Genomic DNA, 26,874 nt, shown 5'->3' with positions numbered 1-26,874 from the left:
AAATAAAGAGAAGTTGTATGTGCTGTCTCCAACAAAATGCATCATTTCCTCCATTCTTTCAGGAGAGGAAGTGTTTTCTATGTCCCAGAAATCATACTCCCAGGCATTTATCTGAGCTAAATGAAGACCATGGCTTCACGCAATCTCTGCATAAATGTTTAGATCAGCTTTCTTTGTAATGGGAAATACTGGAAACATGCAAAATATCCAGTGAGAAGTGATTGGTTAAACCAACTGTGCTGCATTCCTATGAGGATGTATTATTCAGCAATAAAAAGGAATAATGTATTTACATGTGCACAGCTTGTAAGTTTCCAAAGGCATTATGTTACATTAATCAAATCAATATCAAAATGTCACATACTGTGTGACTCCACTGACACAATATTCTTGAAGTTATAGAGAACAGATTGGCATGTGCAGGACGTTTGGAGTGATGGGGCTGGTTGTCCCTAAGAAAGGGTAGCACAAGGGTAACCTCTGTGGCCATAGAATTGTTCTGTACCCCGAATACGGTGGTGGTTATACAAAATATACATGAGCAGACTGACACAAACAAAGCTGGGCATGTTACACAAGATTGAGACACTTGACGTAATGAGCACTGGGTGTTGCATGTAACAAGTGAATCACTAAGTTCTACCCCTGAAACTAATACTACACTCCATGTGAACTAACTTTAACTTAAATAAAATCTTGGGGCGGGGGGAAGGATTGTGCTATAAAACACAATGTCATTGCCATTATAATGTGGACACTGACTATGATGTTGTCTAAAATTAAAATACTAAAGTGGTGGGGTAGAAATACATACATGTGGTGTGGGGTCAGGAGTAACAGAGCATTGTATCCCCATCATCCACAGTGGAAGTGACTGTATAACGCCTTTGAGTGAAAAGTCTAGAAGTAAGAATAGAAGCATGCTCTATGCGTTCTGACTATAGAATCTAGAAGAATCAGTTAAAAATAATCAAAGGAGTGGGAAATGGCTGCCCCTAAGAGGTGGCAAATAGTGGGAGGTAGGGAAACTCCAGTTTTCATATGTAGATTGTATAGAACTATTTACCTCTTGAAGCATGTGCGTATGTAACTATAAGGAAGGAAGGTAAAAACTAATCTAGGTGAGTCAATTGATGTTATAAGAGTTACACATAAGAGAATGTCCACACTATGAGCATTAGTATGAGTGTGATAAGCTTGGATAAGTTCTATGCTCAAAACTTATTTACATTCATATACAGAAGTCCCAAACCCACTGCAAACAGTAATACTAATTTTTAAGGATTCCATAAATGAGAAAGTATTAAAAATAGCTCTAAGTAGGGATACATAAGACCGTCATGGGGTCCAAAATTCTTCTTAAACTGGTGAACTAAAAGTCATCAAACAAAACCTAAATTGAGCTACCTCATGTCTGTGAGTGGCAAAAATCAGCATTGGAAAGATATTAATTTGCTCACATGAATATACAAAGTCAATGCAATTGAATCATAATTGTAAAAGGGTTTTTAATGAAAGTTGACAAAGTGATTCTAAAATGCATCTGGGGTGAGAAGAGACATAGAAGTTCTGAGCAACAGGACAAGGTGGGAAGGTTTGCCCCAAAGAGGTATGGAAACTTATTAAAAAGCTACTCTAATTAAGACAAAGCAGTTAAAAAAAATACATTTTGCATTAGCAAAACTCTCATTGCTGCTTGTACATGTTCTTCAGTTCGTTGGGAGAGTTCTGGTCATATCTTTTTTTTAAAAAAAAACTTATTTATTTACTTGAGACAGAGAGCAGAGCGAGCAAGAGAGAACATGAGTGGGGAAGAAGGCGAGGGAGAAGCAGGCTCCCCACAGAGAGAGAATCCAACAGGAGGGCTTGATCCCAGGATTCTAGGATCATGACCTGAGCTGAAGGCAGAAGCTTAAGTGACTGAGCCACCCAGGCACCCCCGGTCAAATCTTTCATGCAGTTAAAAATGCGACTATCTTCTTGCTATTTTGTTGTTACAGCTTTTTAAATATTCTCTCTCAGGCGCTGGCAAACTTTTTGTTAGAAGGTCGGACAGTAAATGCTTCATGCTCATAGGCCATCAGTCTGGGCTGCAATCACTTCTCTCTGATTTCAGCCTGAAAGAAGCCACAGATAATAAATCTGACAAATAGGCAGCTGTCACTTGCCCACCTCTGTCCCAAATGCAAGTCCTTATTAAATTCACTTTGCAAACATTTTCTCCTAGTCGGTAACTTTCTTTTTCTTTTTATTAACAGTATCTTTCAAAGAATAAAAGTTTTAAAGTTTTATGAAGTCAAATGGCTCAATATTTTCCTTTATAGATTGTCTTCCCCCTGTCTTATCTATAAAGTCCCTGCTAACCCAAGACCAAAAAGATTATTTTTGGTTTTTTTTATCCCTATCTATGGTTTCTTCTATAAGCTTCATAGTTTTAGGTTTTAAATTTAAGTCTATGATCTATCTGTTTGTATTAATTTGTTCTTAGTACTTTTGTGTAAGTTGTTCAGTAATACTGATATTAGGTGATTTTTTAAGACAATTAAATTTTGTGTATGCTATAAGGAAATGGTCAATATTTTCTTTTTTAGCAAGACCCATCTATTTGCTGTCTACAAGAGACTCATTTTAGACATAAGGTCACCTACATCCTGAAAATAAAAGGTTGGAGAACGATTTACCATTCAAATGGTCCTCAAAAGAAAGCAGGGGGAGCAATCTTCATATCAGATAAATTAAAGTTTATCCCAAAGACTGTAGGAAGAGAGGAAGAGGAACACTATATCATACTTAAAGGATCTATCCAACAAGAGGACCTAACAATCATGAATATTTATGCCCCAAATGCAGGAGCTGCCAAGTATATCAATCAATTAATAACCAAAGTTAAGACATACTTAGATAATAATACACTTATACATGGAGACTTGAACACGGTGCTTTCTACAATTGATAGATATTCTAAACACAACATTTCCAAAAAAAACAAGAGCTTTAAATAATACACTGGACCAGATGGATTTCACAGATAGTTACAGAACTTTACATCCAAATGCAGTTGAATACACATTCTTCTCAAGTGCACATGGAACTTAAACCACATACTGGGTCACAAATCAGGTCTTAACCGATACCAAAAGATTGGGATCGTCCTCTGCATATTTTCAGACCATAATGCTTTGAAACTAGAACTAAACCACAAGAAGTTTGGAAGGATTTAGAACACGTGGAGGTTAAAGACCATCCTGCGAAAAGATGAAAGGGTCAACCAGGAAATTAGAGGAGAATTAAAAAGATTCATGGAAACTAATGAGAATGAAGATACAACCGTTCAAAATCTTTGGGATACAGCAAAAGCAGTCCCAAGGGAGAAATACATCGCAATACAAGCATCCATCCAAAAACTGGAAAGAACTCAAATACAAAAGCTAACTTTGCACCTAAAGGAGCTGGAGAAGGAACAGCAAATAAAACCTTCACCCAGAAATATCAGAAAGGGAGACAGAACATGAAAGACTCCTAACTCTGGGAAACGAACTAGGGGTGGTACAAGGGGAGGTGGGCGGGGGGTGGGGGTGACTGGGTGACAGGCACTGAGGTGGGCACTTGACGAATGAGCACTGGGTATTATTCTATATGTTGGCAAATTGAACACCAACAAAAAGGAGATCCCTGGGTGGCGCAGCCGTTTAGCGCCTGCCTTTGGCCCAGGGCGCGATCCTGGAAACCCGGGATCGAATCCCACATCGGGCTCCCGGTGCATGGAGCCTGCTTCTCCCTCTGCCTATGTCTCTGCCTCTCTCTCTCTTTCTGTGTCTATCATAAGTGAATTTTAAAAAATAAAATAAATAAAAATTTTTTAAAAAGAACACCAATAAAAAATAAATTTATATTTTTAAAAAAAACCTTCACCCAGCAGAAGAAGAGAGTTAATAAAGATTCGAGCAGAACTCAATGAAATAGAGACAAGAAGAACTGTGGAACATATTAACAAAACCAGGAGTTGGTTCTTTGAAAGAATTAATAAGATAGATAAACCATTAGCTAGCCTTATTAAAAACAAAAGAGAAAAAACTCAAATTAATAAAACCATGAATGAGAAAGGAGAGATCACCACCAATACCAAAGATATACAAACAATTTTAAAGACTTATTATGAGCAGCTATACGCCAATAAATTAGGCAATCTAGAAGAAATGGACGCATTTCTGGAAAACCACAAACTACCAAAACTGGAACAGGAAGAAATAGAAAACCTAAACAGGCCAATAACCAGGGAGGAAATTGAAGCAGTCATCAAAAACCTCCCAAGACACAAAAGTCCAGGGCCAGATGGCTTCCCAGGGGAATTCTATCAAACGTTTAAAGAAGAAACCATACCTATTCTACTAAAGCTGTTTGGAAAGATAGAAAGAGATGGAGTACTTCCAAACTCATTCTATGAGGCCAGCATCACCTTAATTCCAAAACCAGACAAAGACCCCACCAAAAAGGAGAATTATAGACCAATATCCCTGATGAACACGGATGCAAAAATTCTCAGCAAGATACTAGCCAATAGGATCCAATTAAGAAGATCCATTAAGAAGATGATTCACCATGACCAAGTGGGATTTATCCCCGGGATGCAAGGCTGGTTCAACACTCGTAAAGCAATCAATGTGATAGATTACATCAACAAGAGAAAAAACAAGAACCATATGATCCTCTCAATAGATGCAGAGAAAGCATTTGACAAAATACAGCATCCATTCCTGATCAAAACTCCCCAGAGTGTAGGGATAGAGGGAACATTCCTCAGCATCTTAAAAGCCATCTACAAAAAGCCCACAGCAAATATCATTCTCAATGGGGAAACACTGGGAGCCTTTCCCCTAAGATCAGAAACAAGACAGGGATGTCCAGTCTAACCACTGCTATTCAACATAGTACTAGAAGTCCTAGCCTCAGCAATCAGGCAACAAAAAGAAATAAAAGGCATCAAATTGGCAAAGAAGAAGCCAAACTCTCCCTCTTCGCAGATGACATGATACTGTACGTAGAAAACCCAAAAGACTCCACCCCAAGATTGCTAGACCTCATACAGCAATTCGGCAGTGTGGCAGGATACAAAGTCAATGCCCAGAAACCAGTGGCATTTCTATACACAAACAATGAGACTGAAGAAAGAGAAATTAAGGAGTCAATCCCATTTACAATTGCACCCAAAAGCATAAGATACCTACGAATAAACCTAACCAAAGAGATAAAGGATCTATACCCTAAAAACTACAGAACACTTGTGAAAGAAATTGAGGAAGACACAAAGAGATGGAAAAATATTCCATGCTCATGGATTGGAAGAATTAATATTGTGAAAATGTCAATGCTACCCAGGGCAATTCACACATTTGATAGGGATGCAATCCCTATCAAAATGCCATGGACTTCCTTCAGAGAGTTGGAACAAATCGTCTTAAGATTTGTGTGGAATCAGAAAAGACCCCGAATAGCCAGAGGAATATTTTAAAAAGAAAACCATAGCTGGGGGGGCATCACAATACCAGATTTCAGGTTGTACTACAAAGTTGTGGTCATCAATACAGTGTGGTACTAGCACAAAAACAGACACATAGATCAATGGAACAGAATAAAGAATCCAGAAGTGGACCCTCAACTTTATGGTCAACTAATATTCAACAAAGCAGGAAAGACTATTCACTGGAAAAAGGACAGTCTCTTCAATAAATGGTGCTGGAAATATTGGACATCCACATGCAGAAGAATGAAACTAGACCACTCTCTTGCGCCATACACAAAGATAAACTCAAAATGGATAAAAGATCTAAATGTGAGATAAGATTCCATCAAAATCCTAGAGGAGAACACAGGCAACAGCCTTTTTGAACTTGGCCACAGCAACTTCTTGCAAGATACATCCATGAAGGTGAGAGAAACAAAAGCAAAAATGAATTATTGGGACTTCGTCAATATAAGAAGCTTCTGCACAGCAAAAGAAACAGTCAACAAAACTAAAAGACAACCTACAGAATGGGAGAAGATATTTGCAAATGACCTATCAGATAAAGGGCTAGTATCCAAGATCTATAAAGAACTTATTAAACTCAACAGCAAAGAAACAAACAATCCAATCATGTAATGGGCAAAAGACATGAACAGAAATCTCACAGAGGAAGACATAGACATGGCCAACACGCACATAAGAAAATGCTCCGCATCACTGGACATCAGGGAAATATAAATCAAAACCACAATGAGATACCACCTCACACCAGTGAGAATGGGGAAAATTAACAAGGCAGGAAACCACAAATGTTGGAGAGGATGCGGAGAAAAGGGAACCCTCTTACACTGTTGGTGGGAATGTGAACTGGTGCAGCCACTCTGGAAAACTGTGTGGAGGTTCCTCAAAGAGTTAAAAATAGACCTGCCCTACGACCCAGCAATTGCACTGCTGGGGATTTACCCCAAAGATACAGATGCAGTGAAACGCTGGGACACCTGCACCCCAATGTTTATAGCAGCAATGTCCACAATAGCCAAACTGTGGGAGGAGCCTCAGTGTCCATCGAAAGATGAGTGGATACAGAAGCTGTGGTCTATGTATATAATGGAATGTTACTCAGCCATTAGAAACGACAAATACCCATTATTTGCTTCGATGTGGATGGACCTGGAGGGTATTATGCTGAGTGAAATAAGTCAATCAGAGAAGGACAAACATTATATGTTCTCATTCATTTGGGGAATATAAAAATTAATGAAAGGGAATAAAGGGAAAGGAGAGAAAATGAGTGAAAATATCAGTGAGGGTGACAAAGCATGTGAGACACCTAACTCTGGGAAACGAACAAGGGATGGTGAAGGGGAGGTGGGCGGGGGGTTGGGGTGACTGGGTGATGGGCACTGAGGGGGGCACTTGGCGGGATGAGCACTGGGTGTTATGGTATATGTTGGCAAATTGAACTCCAATAAAAAAATTTTTAAGGTTTTTCTTTTTAAAAAAAACATATGAATATCTATTGTTTCATCATCATTTGTTGAAAAGATCCTTTCCACACTGAATTGCTTTGGCACCTCTGTCAAAAATCACTTGGCCAGATAAATATTGTGTGTGGGTCTATTTCTTCATTTTCTAGATGCCACAGGAAATTTTATTTTTAAGATATTTTTAAAATTTTTATTATTAAAGTTTCATACAGTGCTGTATTAGTTTTATATGTACAACATAGTAATTTGAAAGTTCTATGCATTATGTAATGTTCATCAAAGTAAGTGTAATCACCATCTATCACCACATTATTCCAATACTATTGATTGTATTCCCCTGTCATTCCCATGACTTATAGGGCAGGGAAGCTTTGACAGAGATAGAGAAGTAGCTCATAGCAGTAAGACCTCATAAAAAGAACCACACATTTATGGAGTAGTTTGTTATATGGCAAAAGCAGCTGTGCTGATCAGTGAGTGCTGGATAATTTATCCCAATGGGAGAAAAAACACAAGATCCTTACCATTTATAATGCACAGACACACACACACACAGCTCAGAAGAATAAAGCTAGATCAAAGGTATAAATGGAAAGAGCAAAACTTCATCAAAAATTAAAAGCTTTTTTTTTTTTTTTTTTGTATTACAAAAGCTCTCAAAGGATACTAACACTGTTGCTGTGTGGACCACAGCAAAGGAGCAAGAGGGACTCTCCCTCCCATGTAAGCCCATGGAAACAGAAAGAAAAATGCTGGTTGCAAACTGTATTACCCAAACAGCAGATAGAGCTTTCATAATATTCTATGAAGAATCCCTAAGTTGTATCATATTCTTATAACAGAGAGCTATAGAGCTGTGGAAAATTGATAAAATCAAGCAATGTACTGTAGAGCATGCAGGTATAGTTTAGGGAAATCAATCATTCATTCACTCATTCATTCTTTCTTGTATTAATTCCCGAAATACTTCTTGAGCACTATGTGGCAGGCACTCTGCATGTCTGGACTCAGGGTGAAGATCAGAAAAAACACCTCTACTCCCTACTCCCCAGCCTCTCTGTATGAGTTCTGAGCTCTCCCACACCCATGTTCATCTTTGCCACTATTTAGAGCCTCCCAGTCCCTCGATGGGCTCCATTAATAGTTTTAGTAATACTTTCCTTATTCATTCCAAAAACGAGTCCTATGAAAACTGACATATATACAGTATATGGGGGACTCTTTGGAGTTTGGAGCTCAAAGCTTTGACCTTCATCCCAACTCCACACCTTGTAACCCCACCCCAGATTCAAAGACACTTCATTCAAAAACTTTCAAAGCCAAGATGTACAAACTCAGGATGCGTGGGAGCTGGAAGCCTCTGAGATTTCCAAAAACATTTAGAGAAAACAAGAGCATTCCCAACATTTTTGTAAGACTATATCCCCCTGGTATGTGCTGTGTGAAATAGTGGGCTCACCTTGGACTCCTCTGGACAGTCCATGATGGTGACATGACCTTCTCCCTATGTACTAAGGCCTGCCCCCAACTCACCTGTTATAGGTTCTGTCGCCTGCAGATGTAGGTGACTATGAAACTCATCACCAGCAGTACCTTGAAGCCCAGAAGGAAAGCCACAAAGAGAAGGACAGGCATCTCTGGACCTAAGTACCAATGGACAGAAGGAGACAGCAAATGGGGCTCCGTGAGTTTAAATACCTCACTCCACTCAGGAGACAAGGTGACCCAGTAGCTCAAAGCAGTAGAGGTGAGCTTACCTGAGCTTCCAATGGGCTTGTATGTGCCATGGGCTGCTGTGGACAATATGAGCTTGGCCTGGATGGGAGGCTGTGCCTCATGTTGCACCTTACAGGTGAGCACCCGCTCAGACTCCTGCCTGGACACATTCACCAAATGCAAGCTTTCCATGGTGTAGGTTCCATCACCATTCCGCTTGGATGTGAGTTGCTCAGCTCCCTTGAACATATGACAGTTGTCTATCCAGGTGAGATGTACACTCTGTGGATAGAATCTCTGCACGTGGCAGGTAATAGCCACCAAGCCCAAGGAGGGTGAAGACTGAGACACTGTCACTGTAGGAGAAACTGACACAGCCCAGATAAAGCAGACAATTACTATAGGAAATCCACTGTGAGAGTCTGGGGGCTCCTAACATGGGTAATCTGCTCAGGGCTTGCCCCAGAGGAGGATTCAGGTATCTGTTAACAGGTGCATGCATGAGTAAATGATGTCTGAATGAGAGTGTGCATTGAGTGAATGCATGCTTGATGCATAGGTAGATAGAGGAATGCATGGATGAAAGAATGATGAGATTGAGGAAAGTCATCAAAATCTCTCTGTTTTTTCCCCCACTTTGGCTATGAAATATGCAAAGATAAGTATTAAATTCCATTTAATAACCTACAAGTTCCTCTCTCTCTCTCTTGAATAAATAAAGAAAATCTTAAAAACCTCTCTCTCTCTCTCTCATGAATAAATAAATAACATCTTAAAAAAAAAAGAACTTAAAAAAGGGGCAGCCCTGGTGGCTCAGCGGTTTAGCGCCGCCTTCAGCCTGGGGCCTGATCTTGAAGACCTAGGATCGAGTCCCACATCGGGCTCCCTGCATAGAGCCTGCTCTCTCTCGCCTGTGTGTCTCTTCTCTCTCTCTCTCATAAATAAATAAAATCTTTTTTTAAAAAAAGAACTTAATAACCTACAAGTTAGTTGCCTTACTCTGTGACTTGATAATTCTAAGATTTGAAGATTCACAGATTCTACATGGTTATGAGTCCAAGATACTGAGATTTTGCATAGGAAGGAGAAGGGGGGCAGCCCCAGTGGCGCAGCAGTTTAGCGCCGCCTGCAGCCCAGGTCCTGATCCTGGAGACCTTGGATCGGGCTCTCTGCATGGAGCCTGCTTGTGTCTCTGACACTCTCTCTCTCTGTGTGTCTCTATGAATACATAAATAAATTAAAAATCTTTTTAAAAATTTTAAAAAAAGGAAGGAGAAGGGTTTACATAGGGTTTGGAGAGGTTTAGTAACTTTCCCAAGGTCACAAGGGAGCAAGACACAGTATGTTTTACCATCATGCTGATCTAACACCCCAACTTTAAGACTATATGCATTTGTGATTCTTGTCTTCTGAAATTACATTCTATGACTTCTAGAATTCCTTTCAACTGATTTTTAGCTGTGCAGTAGAATGTAATCATAATGAAGAAAATCTGGAAGATTTTTAAATTCTATTAAATGTTATATATTTCAGTAGAATTCATATGAACACAAAAGCATGGTAGAGTGTAACCTAAACCAAGGGCAAGGAGATCCAGGTTGTGGTCCCCACAGTGAAACCACAGCCAAATGCAAGAGCTTGTGTGAGTCACTTTCCCTCTGTCTCTGGAATTCTTTTTTTTTTTTTTTTTTTGTCTCTGGAATTCTTAAATTATGCAATAGCCCAAGGTCAGATCATGTCTTACAGATCTAGTTAAGATAGATTTCACCCCTTGGTCTAGGGTAGAGAGAGTAACTCCTTAGGTAGTGCAAAACAAAGAACAAGGAGCATCTAACCCCCAAATATCCTTTTTCCATAATCAACCCAGCTAGCTCTATAAAATTCTGTCAGAGTTATTTAATGGATGGACAGCCAAGGCAGGTAAACACCCCAGGAGGTCTCTATCTGTACTCAGCATTTCCCCTTTGCAGGGATGACTCCCAAGCAAAGAAGTGGAGCCGGAGAAGGAATCAGGCCTAGTAACTGGGGTGATGTCCAGGAAGGATAGGCCAAGGTAAGGTACCCCCAAGCAAGTGTTATGGACTGTGGAAGTCAAAGGAGGGAGAGGCCCAAATGCCAATTCTAGCTGCCAGTGAGTTCTCCTGGCTGTGTGGTCCCCCAGCAGTATTAGGAAGACAGAGACCCAGACACAGGAGATGATCACTGCTTCCACACACAGAACAGCAGTGCATATGATATCTCCTCTAATCCTCACAGAATCAAATGAGCTAAACACGGAAGGGTACTTGGTATCAGAAAGCAACAACAAAAAGCCACTATAAGGAATCTATACAAAATGGGCCACAATTTCATAGAATTTGTCAAGGAAGAGTTGGTTGAAATTTCATCTTGAAAAACATTTCAGTGATAAAACTAATTTTATTTAATTTGTTTTCATTAAATGTAAAATATAAGCACACCTGTGCACCAACTCTTAGAAGGAACAGGTGTTGGGAGTGTAAGAAGGTAAATATACTTTTTCCCAAAACCTTATACTACAGTACCAACAAATCCATATAGTATCTACAGATATCACATTCATAGCACCATCATTAAAAGTAATTGAAAAATTACGTGAAAGCATTTGAATGTTCTACCAATTTTCACAGGGGCCTCTTTCAAAGTGTCCTCTTTTGAAGTGCCAATGGAATCATGAGCATCATGGATCTTTTTCTTCTTTTTCCATCTTGAAGCACTCAGAGGCTTTGCCTGTGATCCCAGCAGTTTCCCCACATCATTGGCATCAACTTCTTGAAATACAACTTTTGCAAGAACTCTGATTTCACTTTGCAAGGAATGCAGATTCTTTCTGCACAGTGTGGTCTCTTGTTTGCCACACTTCAATCAAAGCAATGCTGATCTCCAACAGAGGGTCTCTGAGCTCCACACCACCTACACCTTGCTGCCCTATCTCAGGGCAGCCAAGCTGAGAGGTGCCTCATACCCCCTGCAACTCCCACAACACTTCCCAGATTCTCCGTCTTGGGCTTTCTCCATGACCATGAAATGACACCCAAACCCAAACCATGCAAGCACATCCCAACTTCCTTACCCCACCCAGGGACAATCCTGAGGAACAGTCTACGCAGGTCCTGAGAGGGTCCCAGTGCTGTTGAGCCTCAGTTGTCCACAGGGGCACCCATTCAATAACTCACCCTCTCTTGGGTGTCCCATTGTCCCTGTCTGATGCTCCCCATCCCTTGTCCCAACCTGTGCCTCTGTGGATCATTTCCCAAATGCCTGCACCCAGACCTGTTTTGAGGCTCTGTTTTCAGGGGAGCCCAGATAAAGATGCCCACAATGGCATTTCCCTGATGGGAAACCTAACAGAGATGCAGCCAGTGTTAAGCAGCCAGAGGTTTGAGGGGGGGCTAATTTTATAAGTAATTATTCATTTGTGAATATTTGTATTTTCTATGATTTTTGCTTTTCTATATATGTGTTCAGCTTCAAGGAAATTATATAATAAATACTCAGATAAGGAGGACCCCCCTGAATGATCATTTTCCTGCTTTACACTCAAAGATAGGAGTGGGAGAGCCTAAGTAACTAAGCAGGCGATCCCACAGATGGTAAAAAGCAGCTAGAAGCCTGAATTCATATGAAAGGTCTCTCACTCACCAGCTTTACAACCTGGGGCAGACTTTACTTCTTTGAACCTCAATTTGCTTGTGTAAGTCACCAATATAGTGAGCACAAACAGTATAGGGCAGTGACACAAACTTAATAAGTGAACCCACACGAATGTGCCTTAATGACTGTGTGCTATGCTCATTTGAAGTGTTAATAACAATATTTTTATTCATATAAAATGATGCCTTTATTGCCATGATAATAGCAAAAATATTGAGGAAAATATTTTGTACACTTAAAAGTCCTACACACATTTAAGGAATTATTTTCTGCTGTGCAACCTTGGACCACTCACTTGCCTTCTCTGGGCTTTAGAGTTGTCATAAACAATGGGATGAGAGCTATAATTCCTTCTAAGCATGATACACACAACCTCACTGAATTTATAGACCTGCCAAGCACTGGTTCAGGCCAGGAAAATCAACAACAAAAATCAGATGAAAAAAAGACCTTTATGTCCACTCCATATAAAACAATAATAATAAAAATATGAAGTTCCTGAAAGATACTCTTCTCCATTTTACAGATGAGGAAACTGAGTCCAGAGAAGTGCCACTCTGAGTGATTCATATAAGCAAGGCCTGTGTTATGTACTTAACAGGTACTATATCACTGAATCCTTGCCACAACCAAGTGAGGGCTGTACCATTTTCAGAGGAGGAAATGGAGGCAGAGACATGCACAGCCCAACTCTGCACTGACCCACCTGAGCCGAGAGAATATTCTTACCACGGAGGTACTGGTCCAGGCTGATGGTTTTCTGGAAGAGTAGTGTGGACTTGTGATTGACATGGCACTGGACAAAGGAGAGCACGTCATCAGCCTGCAGCGGGACGAGCACTCTGCTGGTCACATTGTACGTGTCTCTGCTGAGGTGGACATGGGTCTGCCACTTGGGGAGCTTGTGGTTCTTCTTAAGCCAGGTCACAGTAACGTGACGTGAGGGGAATCCGGAGGACATGTAGGTCAGCTGGATGTTCGTGCCGGGCTCTGATCGCTGGAGGGGGCCTTGCAGGGAGTAAGAGTGGGTGCTCTGGCCTGCAGGGAGAGACCCCTCCCGTGAGAGGCACAGAGGTGCCCAGATGCCTGGAGCACAGCAGCGGGTATGGGGCTGACTCCCACCCACACCTCCCAGCAAACACCCACATCGCTGAATTCTTGCTTTCCAGCTCGGCTAACTCACCAGGTTCTCCCTGCAACCCTAGGAGTAGGGACTGTTACTATCTCCATTTTACAGGTGAAGAAACTAAATAAGGCCCAGACAGGCTAGGTAACCTCTCCATGGTCCTCAGCCAGCCAGTGACAGAGCCAGGGTTCTTAGCCAGGCAGTCTGGCCCCGGGGTCTGTGTCTGTGGTCACAGATCTGTGGTCACAGGTCACAGGCCTCAGGTCTGTCTTCCATCCCCAGAAAGAGTATAGCAGCTCCATGCTCAAGGCCCAGATCATATAAAAGCAGGTGGTACAGAGAATAGGTTAGGAGCATAGGCTATGAGGTCACATCCAACCCAGGTTTGCATTCCTGGCCCCTCCACTGGCTTAGCCTGGGCAACTTGGCTCTCTAAGACTCAGCTTCCCCATCTGCAAACTGGGGAGCATTCTTAATTTTTAGCCGGTAAATTAAGTAAAGTAACTAGAGTAGAATATAGTGATCACATAGTGATCATTCCATAAATGATCCTATCATCATCCTATACTCACAAGAACCATCTGAGAAATTGTTGTTTATTTCTAATGTTAGAGAAAGAAAAGGCTCAGAGAGGGTTAGTGACTTGCCCACGGGCCTCACAGCAAACAGCATCCATATTCCAAATCAAGGCTTGTGACTTCAGGTCATGGGCTCTTTCTGTTACAGGCCTTTACTTTCCTACTATTGGTACCATCATGAACAGTGAACTTCAATATTTTACTTCTTGCAGCAGGCTTTGGGTTGGGCACCCTGGAGACTGCAAGCAGTCGTGACACAGCACCCTTTGTGAGCCTCATTGTTCAGTTGCCAAGCAGGGGCCAAGGAAAGGAATCCCTGGCAGGTCCCGCGAGGCAGGTGCCACAGCTGTCAGGGCACAGATGAGGAACTGAACCCAGGACACAGATGGCTGGTGGCAGCTCTGTGGTGGAACACCGATCAGCTTAGCTCCAGAGTCTGGCCACCTCCAAACACAAGATCCAGAATCTGCTTCAGAGGAGTGAGAGTCCCATCACTGAGGAGAGGTGTAAGCAAACAGAGCCCCATAGCAGGAGGGCCCCCGGGCTAAGTGCCACTGTGGGGACCAAACCATGTGCCTGGTCGTGGGGGGCGGGGGGCATTCAGGGAGCAGGAAATACCAGAAACAGAGCATGTGAGACTGAGATTTGAGAGGAGCAGTGAGATCACGCTGAGGCCCTTATTCTCAGGCAGGAGGCGGAGAAAAATAGGAAAGAGCATATCGACGGGTATGACCCCAGCTCAGACGGCTGAGATCTCGCTCCTCTGCTGCCCGTCCTGTCATGTGCCAGCCAAGCCATGGAGGGCCTGGGGGACAGGGTCAGCCCCTACAGGTGTCAGCCAACACGTCAACGGAGGCCCGAGGTGGGGATGCTGAAGCTGCGCGGGTCCCAAGGTCCTCTCACACATAACAGAAAGGGGGCCCCAACCCTGGAAAAGGCAGGAGGAGAGACGGCCAGGCCGAAGCTGGAGTGAGCCAGTGAAGGGAGTGAGAAAGAAATACCGAGGGGGGCCCTTGACGGGATGAGCACTGGGCGTTATTCTGTATGTCGGCAAATTGAACACCAATAAAAAATAAATTTATTATTAAAAAAGAAAGAAAGGAAGAACCGACGCTGGCCTCCCAAGAGCAAAGACCAGTTTGGACGTTCCCACCCAGATCTGCGTGTCCCACTGGGCGAACGTTTCTCTGATTCGTGCCGGGCAACAACCGAAAAGGACCCGGAGAAACTGAACGGGGCGTGGGACGTCTCCCCTCGCCTGGGAGCAGGCCGGCCCGCGGGGACGCGGGGACGCGGGGGCGCACACCGCGGTCTGGCCAGCCACGCCCCCCAGCACCCCACCTTCGCGGGCAGCAGCGGGGGCCGAGACCCGCGCACGCGGCAGCCGCCTCCCCGCTTCCCCGCTTGCCCCGGCCCTGGAGGCTGTGGGTCGGCCCGCCGGGCCAGTCATTCCTTCTCCCGAGCTGGAGGCAGCCCCAAGGTTGGTCCCGCCGCGTGCGCTTCTCGGGAGGAACTGCTAGCAGGCAGCTCCCCCTAGTGGACAAAGGCATCCGCGGCCACAAAGGACTGGAGATGGGGAGGAGGGAGGGGGGTAAGATGTGGGGGGGTTAGGATGGGGAGGGGGAGGGGGTTAGGAAGGGGAGGGGGGAGGGGGTTAGGATGGGGAGGGGGGAGGCGGTTAGGAAGGGGAGGGGGGAGGGGGTTAGGATGGGATGGAGGGAGGGGGTTAGGATGAGGAGGGGGGAGGAGGTTAGGATGGGGTGGAGGGAGGGGGTTAGGATGGGGAGGGGGAGGCGGTTAGGATGGGGAGGGGGGAGGGGGTTAGGATGGGGAGGGGGGAGAGGGTTAGGATGGGGAGGGGGGAGGGGGTTAGGATGGGGAGGGGGGAGGAGGTTAGGATTGGGTGGAGGGAGGGGGTTAGGATGGGGAGGAGGAGGCGGTTAGGATGGGGAGGGGGGAGGGGGTTAGGATGGGGTGGAGGGAGGGGGTTAGGATGGGGAGGGGGGAGGGGGTTAGGATGGGATGGAGGGAGGGGGTTAGGAAGGGGAGGGGGGAGGGGGTTAGGATGGGGAGGGGGGAGGCGGTTAGGAAGGGGAGGGGGGAGGCGGTTAGGATGGGGAGGGGGAGGCGGTTAGGATGGGGAGGGGGGAGGGTAGAAAGAGGAAGAGGAGGAGATGGTAGGAGGAAAGAAAAAGGACAGAGAGACAGAGAACACTGGATAGTAGAGAGGAGAGTCTTGCTCCAGCATCCATTCTGTTTCCCAGCTAAGGGAGTGAAGAATTCTGGCCTCTCTTTAAAATTGACTCCCAGAAACTTTCAGCTGAACCAGTCTTGATTAAAAGCCTTCCAAAAAACAAACAAAAACCACAAAAAACTTCAATAATAAATCAAGAAAGAAAGAAAGAAAGAAAGAAAGAAAGAAAGAAGAAAGAAAGAAAGAAAGAAAGAAAGAAAGAAAGAAAGAAAGAAAGAAAGAAAGAAAGAAAGAAAGAAAGAAGAAAGAAAGAAAGACCTTCTTGGAAGAGATCTTGGCACCCAGCATTCCACAGTCTCTGCCGTTTCCTGCAGTCAAGCGTTAAGGCAGAGAAATTCCTACCTGAGAAGTGCCTACTATTGGAAAAGGAAAGTCCTGCTCCTTCTTGGTGGGAGTGTGGGGGAAGAAGGGGGTGTGGAGTTTAGGGTGAATGACTAAGAGTTTTGTCACCAGCCCAAGGCATCCTCCCTTCCTTCACCTTCATCCGATGCTTCCCTGAGTCCTGGACCTACTACTGCCTGCACCCTAGTCCGAGGGTAGGTGGGAGTGTTCATGCCTGACACCACCTAGCCACGCCACCTGGAGAGCCAGCAAGAGATGGAACCCACCTTTTCCCAACCTGGGCGCCTGGGCATGCAGGGTGATATTGGCTTGGACTGGGGGCTGCTCATCCTGGACCACCCAGCAAGCAAACTCACTCCCATTCAGCGTGGCCTCTGCCTGCCATGTGTGCTCCAGAGAGTAGGTCCCATCTGGGTTTCTCGTGACCTGTGGGGACTCCACCTCCTGGACCTTGTGTCTGTTCTCCATCCAGATGAGACGTAGGGGGGAGGGGTAGAAGTGGCTCACGTGGCAAGTGAGATTCACTCTCTGATGCACGTGGATGTGCGTCCTAGAGGTCTTGGTGCTGATCTTCAGGGTGGGGACAACTAGACAAACAGAAACATCTGTTGAAATTACCCCTGCCTGCCCAGCCTGTTCCTTCTCCCAGGAACCCACCACAAGACCTCCCACTCTCTCCTCGGTTACTTTTTTTTTTTTTTTTAATTTTTATTTATTTATGATAGTCACACACAGATAGAGAGAGAGAGGCAGAGACACAGGCAGAGGGAGAAGCAGGCTCCATGCACCGGGAGCCCGACGTGGGATTCGATCCCGAGTCTCCAGGATCGCGCCCTGGGCCAAAGGCAGGCGCCAAACCGCTGCGCCACCCAGGGATCCCTACTTTTTTTTTTAAGAAATAATATTTTCTTGTATCCTCAATGTAAGGCAAATAAAGTGAAATGTTACTGTTCATTAAAAATGGGTAGGCGGGGATCCCTGGGTGGCGCAGTGGTTTAGCGCCTGCCTTTGGCCCAGGGCGCGATCCTGGAGACCCGGGATCGAGTCCCACGTCGGGCTCCCGGTGCGTGGAGCCTGCTTCTCCCTCTGCCTGTGTCTCTGCCTCTCTCTCTCTCACTGTGTGTCTATCATAAAAAAAAAATAAAAAATAAAAAAAAAATTTTTTTAAATGGGTAGGGTGTCTGGTATATCAGTTTTTGTATGTTTGAAATAGTTCACCTCATGAAATGTAATTTTACGAATGAGTAAAATATGATGCCCACAAGGACAGGGATTTAACTTTATTGCTGTATCCCCAGCACCTACAATAATGCCTGGCTCACGGTAGACATTCACTACTGGTTGAACAAATAAGATATTTTTTAAGGGACGCCTGGGTGGCTCAGTGGTTGAGCATTTGCCTTCTGCTCAGGTCATGACCCCGCGCCGCCACCTACTGCACCCCCACCTTGGAGCACTTGGGAGAGATTCATGGTCTTTCGCAGAGGCTCTTTCAGCGCCGTGTAGGTGACTTCACAGGTGATCCCCAATAAGATATCTTGGTGGGCCAGTGTCACCCACACCTTACTGATGATAGAATAGTTGCCTTTGTCATTAATCACCAGGTACTGAGCTGAGGCTGGATGCTCGTCTCTGCCCTTCTTCCAGGTGACATTGAAGTCCCAGGAGCTAAAGGGGCCAGCAGTACAGTTGAAAGGCACCGGATTTCCTGGGGTTGTCCTCTGAGATGGGCCCATCAGAGAGATGAAGGGCTGCCCAGCTATGAAAGAGAGCTTGTGACCACACAGAACAGGATGCATACGACACTCAATGGCCCTTGAGGGCTGCCCATGGCACGTCAGGCCTTGTGGGCTTAACTACGCACTGTGTCTCGTTCCAGCCATGGGGAGCATAAAACGGAAGATTACAAGTAAACAAGCAAATATGTCATTAAAACTGGGGCTCAGCTTCAGGGAAATGTGAAGTGCAAGGTAAAAAAAGTGCCAGAAGGCTTATTCTAGAAGAGAATGTAGAAGGCTTCCTGAAGAAGGTGACATTTCGAGCTGAACCTGAGGGATGGATAGGAGGCAGCCATGAGAAAGGGCAAAGGAAGAATGTTCTAGAAAGTGGGAACAGCCTTGGAAGAATACCTTGGAAGGAAGAGCTTGGTGGGCTTGAGAGGCTGAGAGAACCAAGCATCATGAACCGAGAGGTCCACATGGGGAAGAGCCTGTGGTACAGGGTGATGCCTCTGACTCTATTCTGAGTGTGACGGGAAGCCATTGGAGATTGTGAACACAAGGGCAGGTGGCCTCATAGACATGGTTTAGAAGGAAACTGGTTGCTGTGTGGAGGATGGAAGGGAGGATGGCAGGATGGGAGTAGGGACACCAGTAAGGAGGCAGCACAGGCCTGCCTGGATCAGGGTGGTGGGTAATGGGGGGACCCGAGACCCATGTGACAGATACAGCCAGCAGGACTTGGTGACTGAAAAGGTCTGTCCTCCACTATGGGGGACACCGTGGATTATGGGGAAATGTCTCCCAGGCTTTTCTCTTGGACATCAGGTGGATGGTTCTGGTTTTGGGGAGAGATGTGGTGAGGACTTGAGATTTCCCTCTTGGACATCAGTGTGAAGTCGAAAGCCACCTGGGGCAGAGACGTTTGGCCCTCCTAATCAGGTCCTTCAATGTGCACATCTCATTGGCATCTACTCTCTGCTTGCTCACCTCCAGGGATGGGGAGCTCTCTCTACCTGAGGCAGTATTGCCCATCCTCTTCTAGCCTAGCATCTGCATCCTAGTGTCATCCCAGGACAACTGCAGAACTAGATTCTCTTCCCCCTCCAGGCACTCTGAACACCCAAGAAACTGATCAGAAGTCTTAGAATGAAGCTGCACATCTACAAACCATCTTCCTCCCCGTGGAAGATGGGGGAATTCATCCCAGAAAAGGAGACAGAGACAACGAGGTTTAGTGACCTGTACAGGATCATCCAGCCTGCTGCGGGCTAAGAAGGAATGTCAGGCAGGTCTATCTGATTGAGAGTCCTGTACTCTTCCCGCAACGCCAGAGATACCAACACTCGAGGGCCCTCTAACTCTGTCTCTCTGGCCCTCTTGCCCTCTCTGACCTAGGTCTGCTAGCCACTCAGACCAGAGCTGACATCAGGGAGCCCGGGTGGGAGGTGGACTCTTTTTCTCTCCCTGTGCTTCCTCAGTCTCTAGCCCTCGTGTCCTCCTGACCCCCAACCTCCCACCACCTTCATTTCCTACCATGTCTACAGTGAGGAAAGGATACAAACAAACACCTTGTCGTAGGCAAAGGGCTAAGCTAAGTCCTCTAGGGCCCAGACCCCTGCAACACAAGACAGCTGCGTTTAGGGATTCCCCAGGGCCTCCCTGCCAGCTCTGAGGGTGTCTTTGGGCAGCACCCAGGACTTACCTGTGAGTCCCAGCAGAAGGGTGGGCAGCAGGGTGCCCAGGGCCTGCCCACGTGTAGTGGCCATGGTGAGGAGGCTCAGTGTCCCAGGTCCGTGCTGGGCACCAACCCTGGATGACTCTGAATGAGCCTGGAAGCTACTGCTTGGTCTCCCAACAGTTGAGGACCAGTCACACACTTCCTGGACACATGCCCACTCAGAGTCTGGAGCAGTGGCTTGAGCCACAGAGAGAGAAGTGGTCTCTGTGGCCCAGGCCTCCTTTCTAAGCCCAAACTCCCAAGCCTGGGGCCTGTAGCCAGGGAGATGTCTGCTACTTTTAGCCTGGGTGCTGACTATCCCTGAAGCCGCATGAGCGGCAGTGGGAGGAGGCCGGACTCCACCCTGAGTTTAGAGCCACAGAGCTCCCTGGGATGTGCGGAGCGTCCTCGACACTGAACAAATGTGACTAATGGCCTGCTCTGCCCAGCCCACTATGCCTCCTGGGTCTACAGAATGGGTTGGATAAAGTGAGCTGGGACATATGCAACCAAATAAAACCAAGGAAAGGGCACAGACGGAAACCCAGTTTCACTAGGCTGGCGCAGTGTGGTGGGGCTTCTCCTGGTGCCCAGAATGATCTAGCAGGCTCTGAGTTGGGGGAAGCCAAATGTTAAATACAGCTACCAAGACCCTGGTCTCTCCCCTTGGCCACTCCCCACCCCCTTATGCTACTAGATTTGGCTTCCCAATGGTTAGCTCTGACATGTATACTTATTCGTTCTTGATCCCTTTTCCCAACGAACAATGATTGGCAGTGAGGATTGCTGTCTTTCCTTCATTGCTGTCACCAGCCTCTAGCAATGTGCTGGGCACATGGTAGGGACTCAATAATAATAAATGGGACCAGGTACCTTCTCAGGGCTAATAAAAAGTGGCAAAAACTGGCTGGGCCCCCAGCCATCTCACTGCCCCCATGCTGTCTGTTTCACCTACCCAGCTGTGGAGAGAGTGGTTAGCCTTGGGGAGACTGCCTTGGAATCTCTCCCTTTGTCACCTCAGCCAGGCATGGCATCCCCCCAAATATAGCTCCTAGGGATGGGGTGCCTGCAGGAAGGAGAAGTAAGCTTTTCCTCCTCCAGGTTTCTCCTGAGGCCAACCACCAGTGGGCTTCCTACACTAAAAGGAGAAAAAGGAAGTGAAAAGATATGGGGCAGTGGAGGTACAGCCCGCACTTCCCCCCTGTGGACTGGCTGGGAGCCAGGTCCTCAGAGAGCCCCCAGGAAGGAGGATGGCTAAGCTCAGAGTGTCCTGTCAGCAGCCTGCTCACAAGGGTCCCAGAAACAAGAGATTGAAGCATGGACTCTGAGGGCAGAGCTGCAGAGCTGGATCAGACCGGGCAGGAGAGACAGCTGTGCTGTGGGCACCCCCATTCCACACACACGTGCATGCCCACACATGCGCATGCCCACATGCACATGCACTCCCCACACCCACATGCACGTGCATTCCCTACACACATACACACACATGCATGCCCACACGAACGTGCACTCCCACAGGGCCCTCAGAAGGACTCACATCTGGGACCCGATTAGGGACTGGATGAGGAACAAAAGGACCACTTTGCCTCCAACCCTTCCAGATCTCACAGCAGAGATTTGGGGGCTGCGCTGGTGGTGGGGAGGGAAGGAGTAGTGTTGGCCCTGTGCTGGATGTATTGTTGGCATCTGGAAACCGCTTTGATGGGGCTAGGCTTTAGACAGGGCCTAACACAGAAGAGCTTTTTCATAAGAGTTTGATGAAATGATTCATCTGTGGCCACCCATTCTTTCAACTCTCCTAGAGCATCTTCCGGCAAGTGTCCAGAAATGTGGGCTTTGCCTAAGAGATGGAGAGGCAAGCAGAAGAAATGTGACAGAGCTAGGCTGGAAGCAGGGCTCAGAGAATAAATAAAACTAGTGTAGGCCGGGACCCCTGCCAAGTTCAGCAGCTCAATGAAGTGGTTGCACCAGTCACAGGACCTTGGTCAAACCCGAGCTTCAGTTTCCTAACATGTAGCAAGAGGCTAGTGATATTTATCTGTGACTGAGTCTTGTGTATATAATGTCTGAAGTCCTGAGCATAAGATAAAAGCTAAATAAATGTGAGCTTCCATCCTGAGAAGTGCGACCCAGTCCCAATACCTCTTAGGCTTCTTCCACCTGTTAACTCCTCCTACTCACCTTTCTGCTCTTATCACAGCTCTCTCAGTGGAAAGACAGTGAGAGCCACAGGGAGCTTTAGATTTCTAGTATCCATGCTGAAAAAGTAAAAAGAAACATGAAATTAATTTTAACTACTATATTTTAACTCAACATCTGAAATCCCATCATTTCAAAAAGTAAACGCTATAAAAATACTGTGATGTTTACACTTTTTTCTTTAGTCTCTGAAAATTTCAACAAAATGAAATGTAGTCTTACCAAAAAATAAAGTTGTGTTTAATAAAGAAACCACTTCAGTTTTTAAATTTAAATTTCAATTAATTAGAATTAGATGCAATTAAAAATTCAGTTCCTCCACCTGCATTTTGCCCCATGCAAAAGAATGAAACTGGACTGCTTTCTCATCCTATACACAATAAAACCTCCAAATGTATTAAAGATCTAAATATGACACCTGAAATCACAAAACTTCTTAAAGAAAACACAGATCAATAATATCTCGGACATTGGCCTTACTAACATTTTTTTAGATATGTTTCCTGGGGCAAGGAAAACAGAAGCAAAAATAAACTCTTGTGGCTACATCAAAATAAAAGGTTTTTGCACAGGAAAGGAAACCATCAACAAAATGACAAGCCAACCTACCAAATGGGAGAAGTTATTTGCAAATGGTGTACCCAATAAGGGATTATTATTCAAATATATAAATAACTTCTACAACTCAACACCAAAAAAACCTCTCCAACCTGATTTTAAAATGGGCAGAAGACCTGAATAAACATTTTTCCAAAGAAGACATGCAGTTGGCCAACAGACACATGCTCAGCATCACTCACCATCAGGGAACTGCAAATCAAAATCACAATGAGGTATCACTTCACACCTGTCAGAATGACCAGAATCAAAAAGATAAGAAACAATAAGTGTTGCTGAGGATGGGAAGGAAAAGGAACCCTCGTGCACTGTTGGTGGGAATGCATATTAGTGCAGCCACTGTGGAAAACAATATGGAGGTCCGTCAAAAAATTGAAAATAGAATCCTATGATCCAGTAATTCCACTACTGGGTATTTATCCAAAGAAAATGAAAACAGTAATTTGAAAAGATATATGTATCCCTATATTATTGCAATATTTACAATAGCCAAGATAGAGATATAACCTAAATATCCACCCATAGATAGAGAAGATATTATATATATACACACACAATGGAATATTACTCACCCCTAAAAGAAGAGGAAATCTGGCCGTTTGCAACAACATGGATAGAGCTAGACAGTATAATGGTAAGTGAAGTAAGTCTGAAAGAGAAAGGCAAATACCATATGATTTCATGCATATGTGGAATTTAAGAAACAAAGCAAATGAACAAACTAAGAAAAAAAGAGACAAGCAAACAAAACTCCAGACTCTTGAATACAGAAAGCAAACTGATAGTTCCCAAGGGGAGAATGGGTGGGAGGATGAGTGAGATAGGTGATGGGGATTAGGAGTACACTTATCATAATGAGCAATGAGTAATGTATAGTATTGCTGAATCATTATATTGCACACCCAAAACTCATATAATACCATATGTTTACTTCAATTTTAAAATATGTGTGTGTGTATATATATATATATTTTTAAATACATTTTATAAATATGTATATATTTTTTTTAATTCACTTCCTTTGTGGCACTGGCCACATTTCAAATGTTCAGTAGCCATTGGTTGCCATTTTGGATAGTACTGTCTTGGGTGAAACATTCCTTCCTTAGGAAAGCCATCTTTACCCTGATGTTCAACGCCCCCCCCCCCAAACACACACACACACACACAAATTTGGGTACTTCTCTAGCATAGCACTTTTCACCGATCTAATTTATTTTATAACTTGCAATTAGTTGCATAATTTCCTTTATTAAACTGTAAGCTCTGTGAGGGCAGTGCCCATGTTTTTGTTTACTACTGTGAATAAGTGCCGGAGGCATGGTAGGTGCTCAATGAATGTTTGTTGGTTGGATGAACGAATGTTTGGATAAACAAACAAGAAAGGATGTGTGCTCTGGGGGTAAGGAAAAGGAGGAGGCACTGCTAATGAGAAAGCATAGAAGGCTTCCTGGAGAAAGCGACTTTGTCCCCAAGGGCCCTGTTCTTCCCTTAGTCTTCAATCATGCCACCTGCAAGAAAGGAAGGGACTGGCAACACCAGGCTGGGGCTCTAAGGGGTATAACCGTGGGCAATCTGCCTATGAAGGGCAGCTGAAGCTGGATGTCTTGAGGAGAAGTGGGAGATTAGAATCCTCTCTGGGGTTGCCTGAGGAGTGCCAAGGTAACCACAAGGCTCAGCCAAGCTGGACCTTGTGCCCATTGGGCGAGGCTGGGCGAGGGGAGCCACACCAATCTTCTTGATTCCAGTGACAGCAGGAAGTGGATCTCAAACAATTTGCAAGTACAATGTCTTATGGATGGAAGGCCCCAAGAGAATAATGCATCATGAGTGTGGACCCGAGCCCTGGCCTAATGGGCTGAAGAGTCAGAGAGACAGAACCTAGTTCCTCAGAAAAGAGACAACAGTGATCCCTAAAATCCAACCCCGTCTTGCAAGGATCCATCACCATTCCCCCTACCTCATCTTCTCAGATGAGGCTTAGATTCAGCCTAGACAAGCCACTCCTGTCACCCTGCTGCTCCTCCAAAAATGTGTGTCTCCCAAGACGGTGATCCATCTCCTTGAGGACAGGAACCACTGTCCACTTGCTCCATGTCTGAGTCTTCAGTACCTAGCACAGCACCTGACACATGTTTGCTAAATGATTTCATTTCATTATGAGTTTTCTCATTCCCACAACAGCTCTTTATAGAGCACCAATTACATGCCAGGAGCCAGCAAGCCGCTGAGCAAGTGAGCAGTGAGCACTTGCTCACTTGGTCTCCACCCTCCATTCTCAGGAAGCTATGTTCTAGAAGGGAGCCTGAAAATAAAAGAACAAGTATGCACCATCATTTCAGGGAGGGTTAACTGATATGAAAGACTGCATGGGAAAACCTCGGGGGGGGGGGGGGGTGGAGGGAGATGCATGTGAACTGAGACCTGAATGAAGGGAAGCCACGGGCCCATCTTGGAGAAAAGAGCTGCAGAGAAGGACTCAGCATGCAAGGTGGGTGTGAGCTGGGTGCAGCTGGTTGACAGCAGGTCATCAAACAGGAGCAGGGGGAGGGTGGCAAATGGTCATGGCAGAAACCACAAGGCCTTGTCTCATGGGCTGTGGTAAAGAGGTTGGATTACAATTGTATGCAATGCATCAATAGGCTGAGGGCAGAGGTGTGATAAGATCTGATTTGTAAATTAAAAAACGTACTCGCAGGTGGCTGGGAGCGGGGTAGGAGGAGGGTCAGGGTGGCGGGGGAGGAGGGTGGTATGGGGAGTGGAGGAGGTAAAGCAAGAGGCCACTGTAGCTGTGGAGTCTTGAGCTTGGGGGAGAGACAAGGATAGTGGGGAGGGGGAGATAGACATTTGCAAAGTGTCAGCAGGTGAAGGGTTTCCATACTGCATGAGGTAGGGGCAATTGGGAAAAAATGGAGAGGACGGAGAGGGGGAGGGTCCCAGGGCTGGGGTTGTGATCTGGGCTCTGCTACCAGTTTGCAGGGTGACCTTGGGCCACCTCTCTGGGCCTCAGATTCTACAACTGGACTTGGAGAGGTTTGAGTCAGGTGACCTCCAAGGACCCTCTTGCTTGAATATTCACCAGCTGGGTTCCTTTCCTGCAGAGAGGGGTCCTCCCCAGCCCAGGCCTCCCACACACAGTGCCTGCTAAGCCTGCTTCTCCAAGCAAAGGGCAGAGTGAGCACTACAGGTGTGAGACCCCTGCAGCTGCACAGGGCATGCACTATGACAGACTTGCACCTGATGTCCTGCTCTGCCATCACGACCTTGAAACTCTTAATGATTTCTGAACAAGGGGCCCTGCAGTCTCAGTTTGTACTGTTAATTATGTGGCCTGTGCCGCCACCTGGCCTTGGCCTCCTTGCCGAGAGGAGGTGAACTGCCACAGAGGTAGGTAGCAGGCATTCTGCAGGGTGGTAACAGATAAGGTAGGAGGCCCCCCAGGCCACTGAGCACCAAGATGGGGGACCCTGGCTGGGCTCCCTGTCACCAGCACCTCCCCGCCCCTCCAGACTCTCTGATATCCCCCCTACAGTCCCAATAACTTCCCTGTTCCAGGACTGAAGACTTGGACCACTTGGATGGATTGACTCCAGTGACCCCACTCCCATAAAGCAAAAGAAAATAAAAGCAAATAACAGGAGATGACAGGTGAAGATCAAGGCCCAAAGAGTGGCTTTGATGATGGACTTGCGGGCTCCATGCACTTAGAGGGGGGCACATGTGTGGGAGCAGTAGGAAGAAAGTGAAGCCAGGGGAGATGAAGTGACTCGTTTGATAGAGACCCACAGCCACACAGAAGCCAATGGGGAAGTTCCAGGGAGGTGTCTTTCACCTTCAGAGAAAGAAGGGCTTTTTAACAATGAATGCTGTCCAATAGTGAAACCTCTTACCTTCTGAGGCGGAACTTCCCTGCACCAGGGGTGTGCAAGTCACGCATG

General features: G+C 45.6%; 1 protein-coding gene across 4 annotated transcripts; it reads right to left on the bottom strand.

Moving 5' to 3' along the window:
* Positions 1 to 1,488: 1,488 nt before the first annotated feature.
* Positions 1,489 to 21,340, bottom strand: LOC144298073 (signal-regulatory protein beta-1-like). 4 transcript variants are annotated; one of them, XM_077872475.1, is made up of 7 exons: positions 21,072 to 21,340; positions 18,126 to 18,437; positions 16,945 to 17,265; positions 13,108 to 13,416; positions 8,748 to 9,074; positions 8,524 to 8,633; positions 1,489 to 2,117 (listed from the first exon to the last, which is right to left on the bottom strand). In XM_077872475.1, exons 2-6 carry the CDS (start codon positions 18,412 to 18,414, stop codon positions 8,527 to 8,529), a joined length of 1,353 nt encoding a protein of 450 aa, XP_077728601.1. In that variant the 5' UTR covers positions 18,415 to 18,437; positions 21,072 to 21,340; the 3' UTR covers positions 1,489 to 2,117; positions 8,524 to 8,526. The 4 variants fall into 4 exon arrangements, with proteins under 4 accessions (XP_077728601.1, XP_077728600.1, XP_077728603.1 ...); XM_077872474.1 differs by lacking the exon at positions 21,072 to 21,340 and adding an exon at positions 20,102 to 20,763; XM_077872477.1 differs by lacking the exons at positions 8,748 to 9,074; positions 21,072 to 21,340 and adding an exon at positions 20,102 to 20,770.
* Between the last annotated feature and the right edge of the window lie 5,534 nt (positions 21,341 to 26,874).

Source organism: Canis aureus, chromosome 26 (assembly GCF_053574225.1).
Source record: "Canis aureus isolate CA01 chromosome 26, VMU_Caureus_v.1.0, whole genome shotgun sequence".
NCBI classification, from domain to species: Eukaryota; Metazoa; Chordata; class Mammalia; order Carnivora; family Canidae; genus Canis; species Canis aureus.
This window is presented reverse-complemented; position numbering and strand designations above follow the sequence as displayed.

Coding starts and splice junctions, on each gene's coding strand:
- LOC144298073 (XM_077872474.1), bottom strand. CDS start 20,165: ATGGCCACTACACGTGGGCAGGCCCTGGGCACCCTGCTGCCCACCCTT. Junction 13,417..16,944: donor GGCGCCCAGGTTGGGAAAAG/GTGGGTTCCATC, acceptor CTCTCCCTGCAG/GCCAGAGCACCCACTCTTAC. Junction 9,075..13,107: donor CCTGGACCAGTACCTCCGTG/GTAAGAATATTC, acceptor GGGCTGTGTCAG/TTTCTCCTACAGTGACAGTG.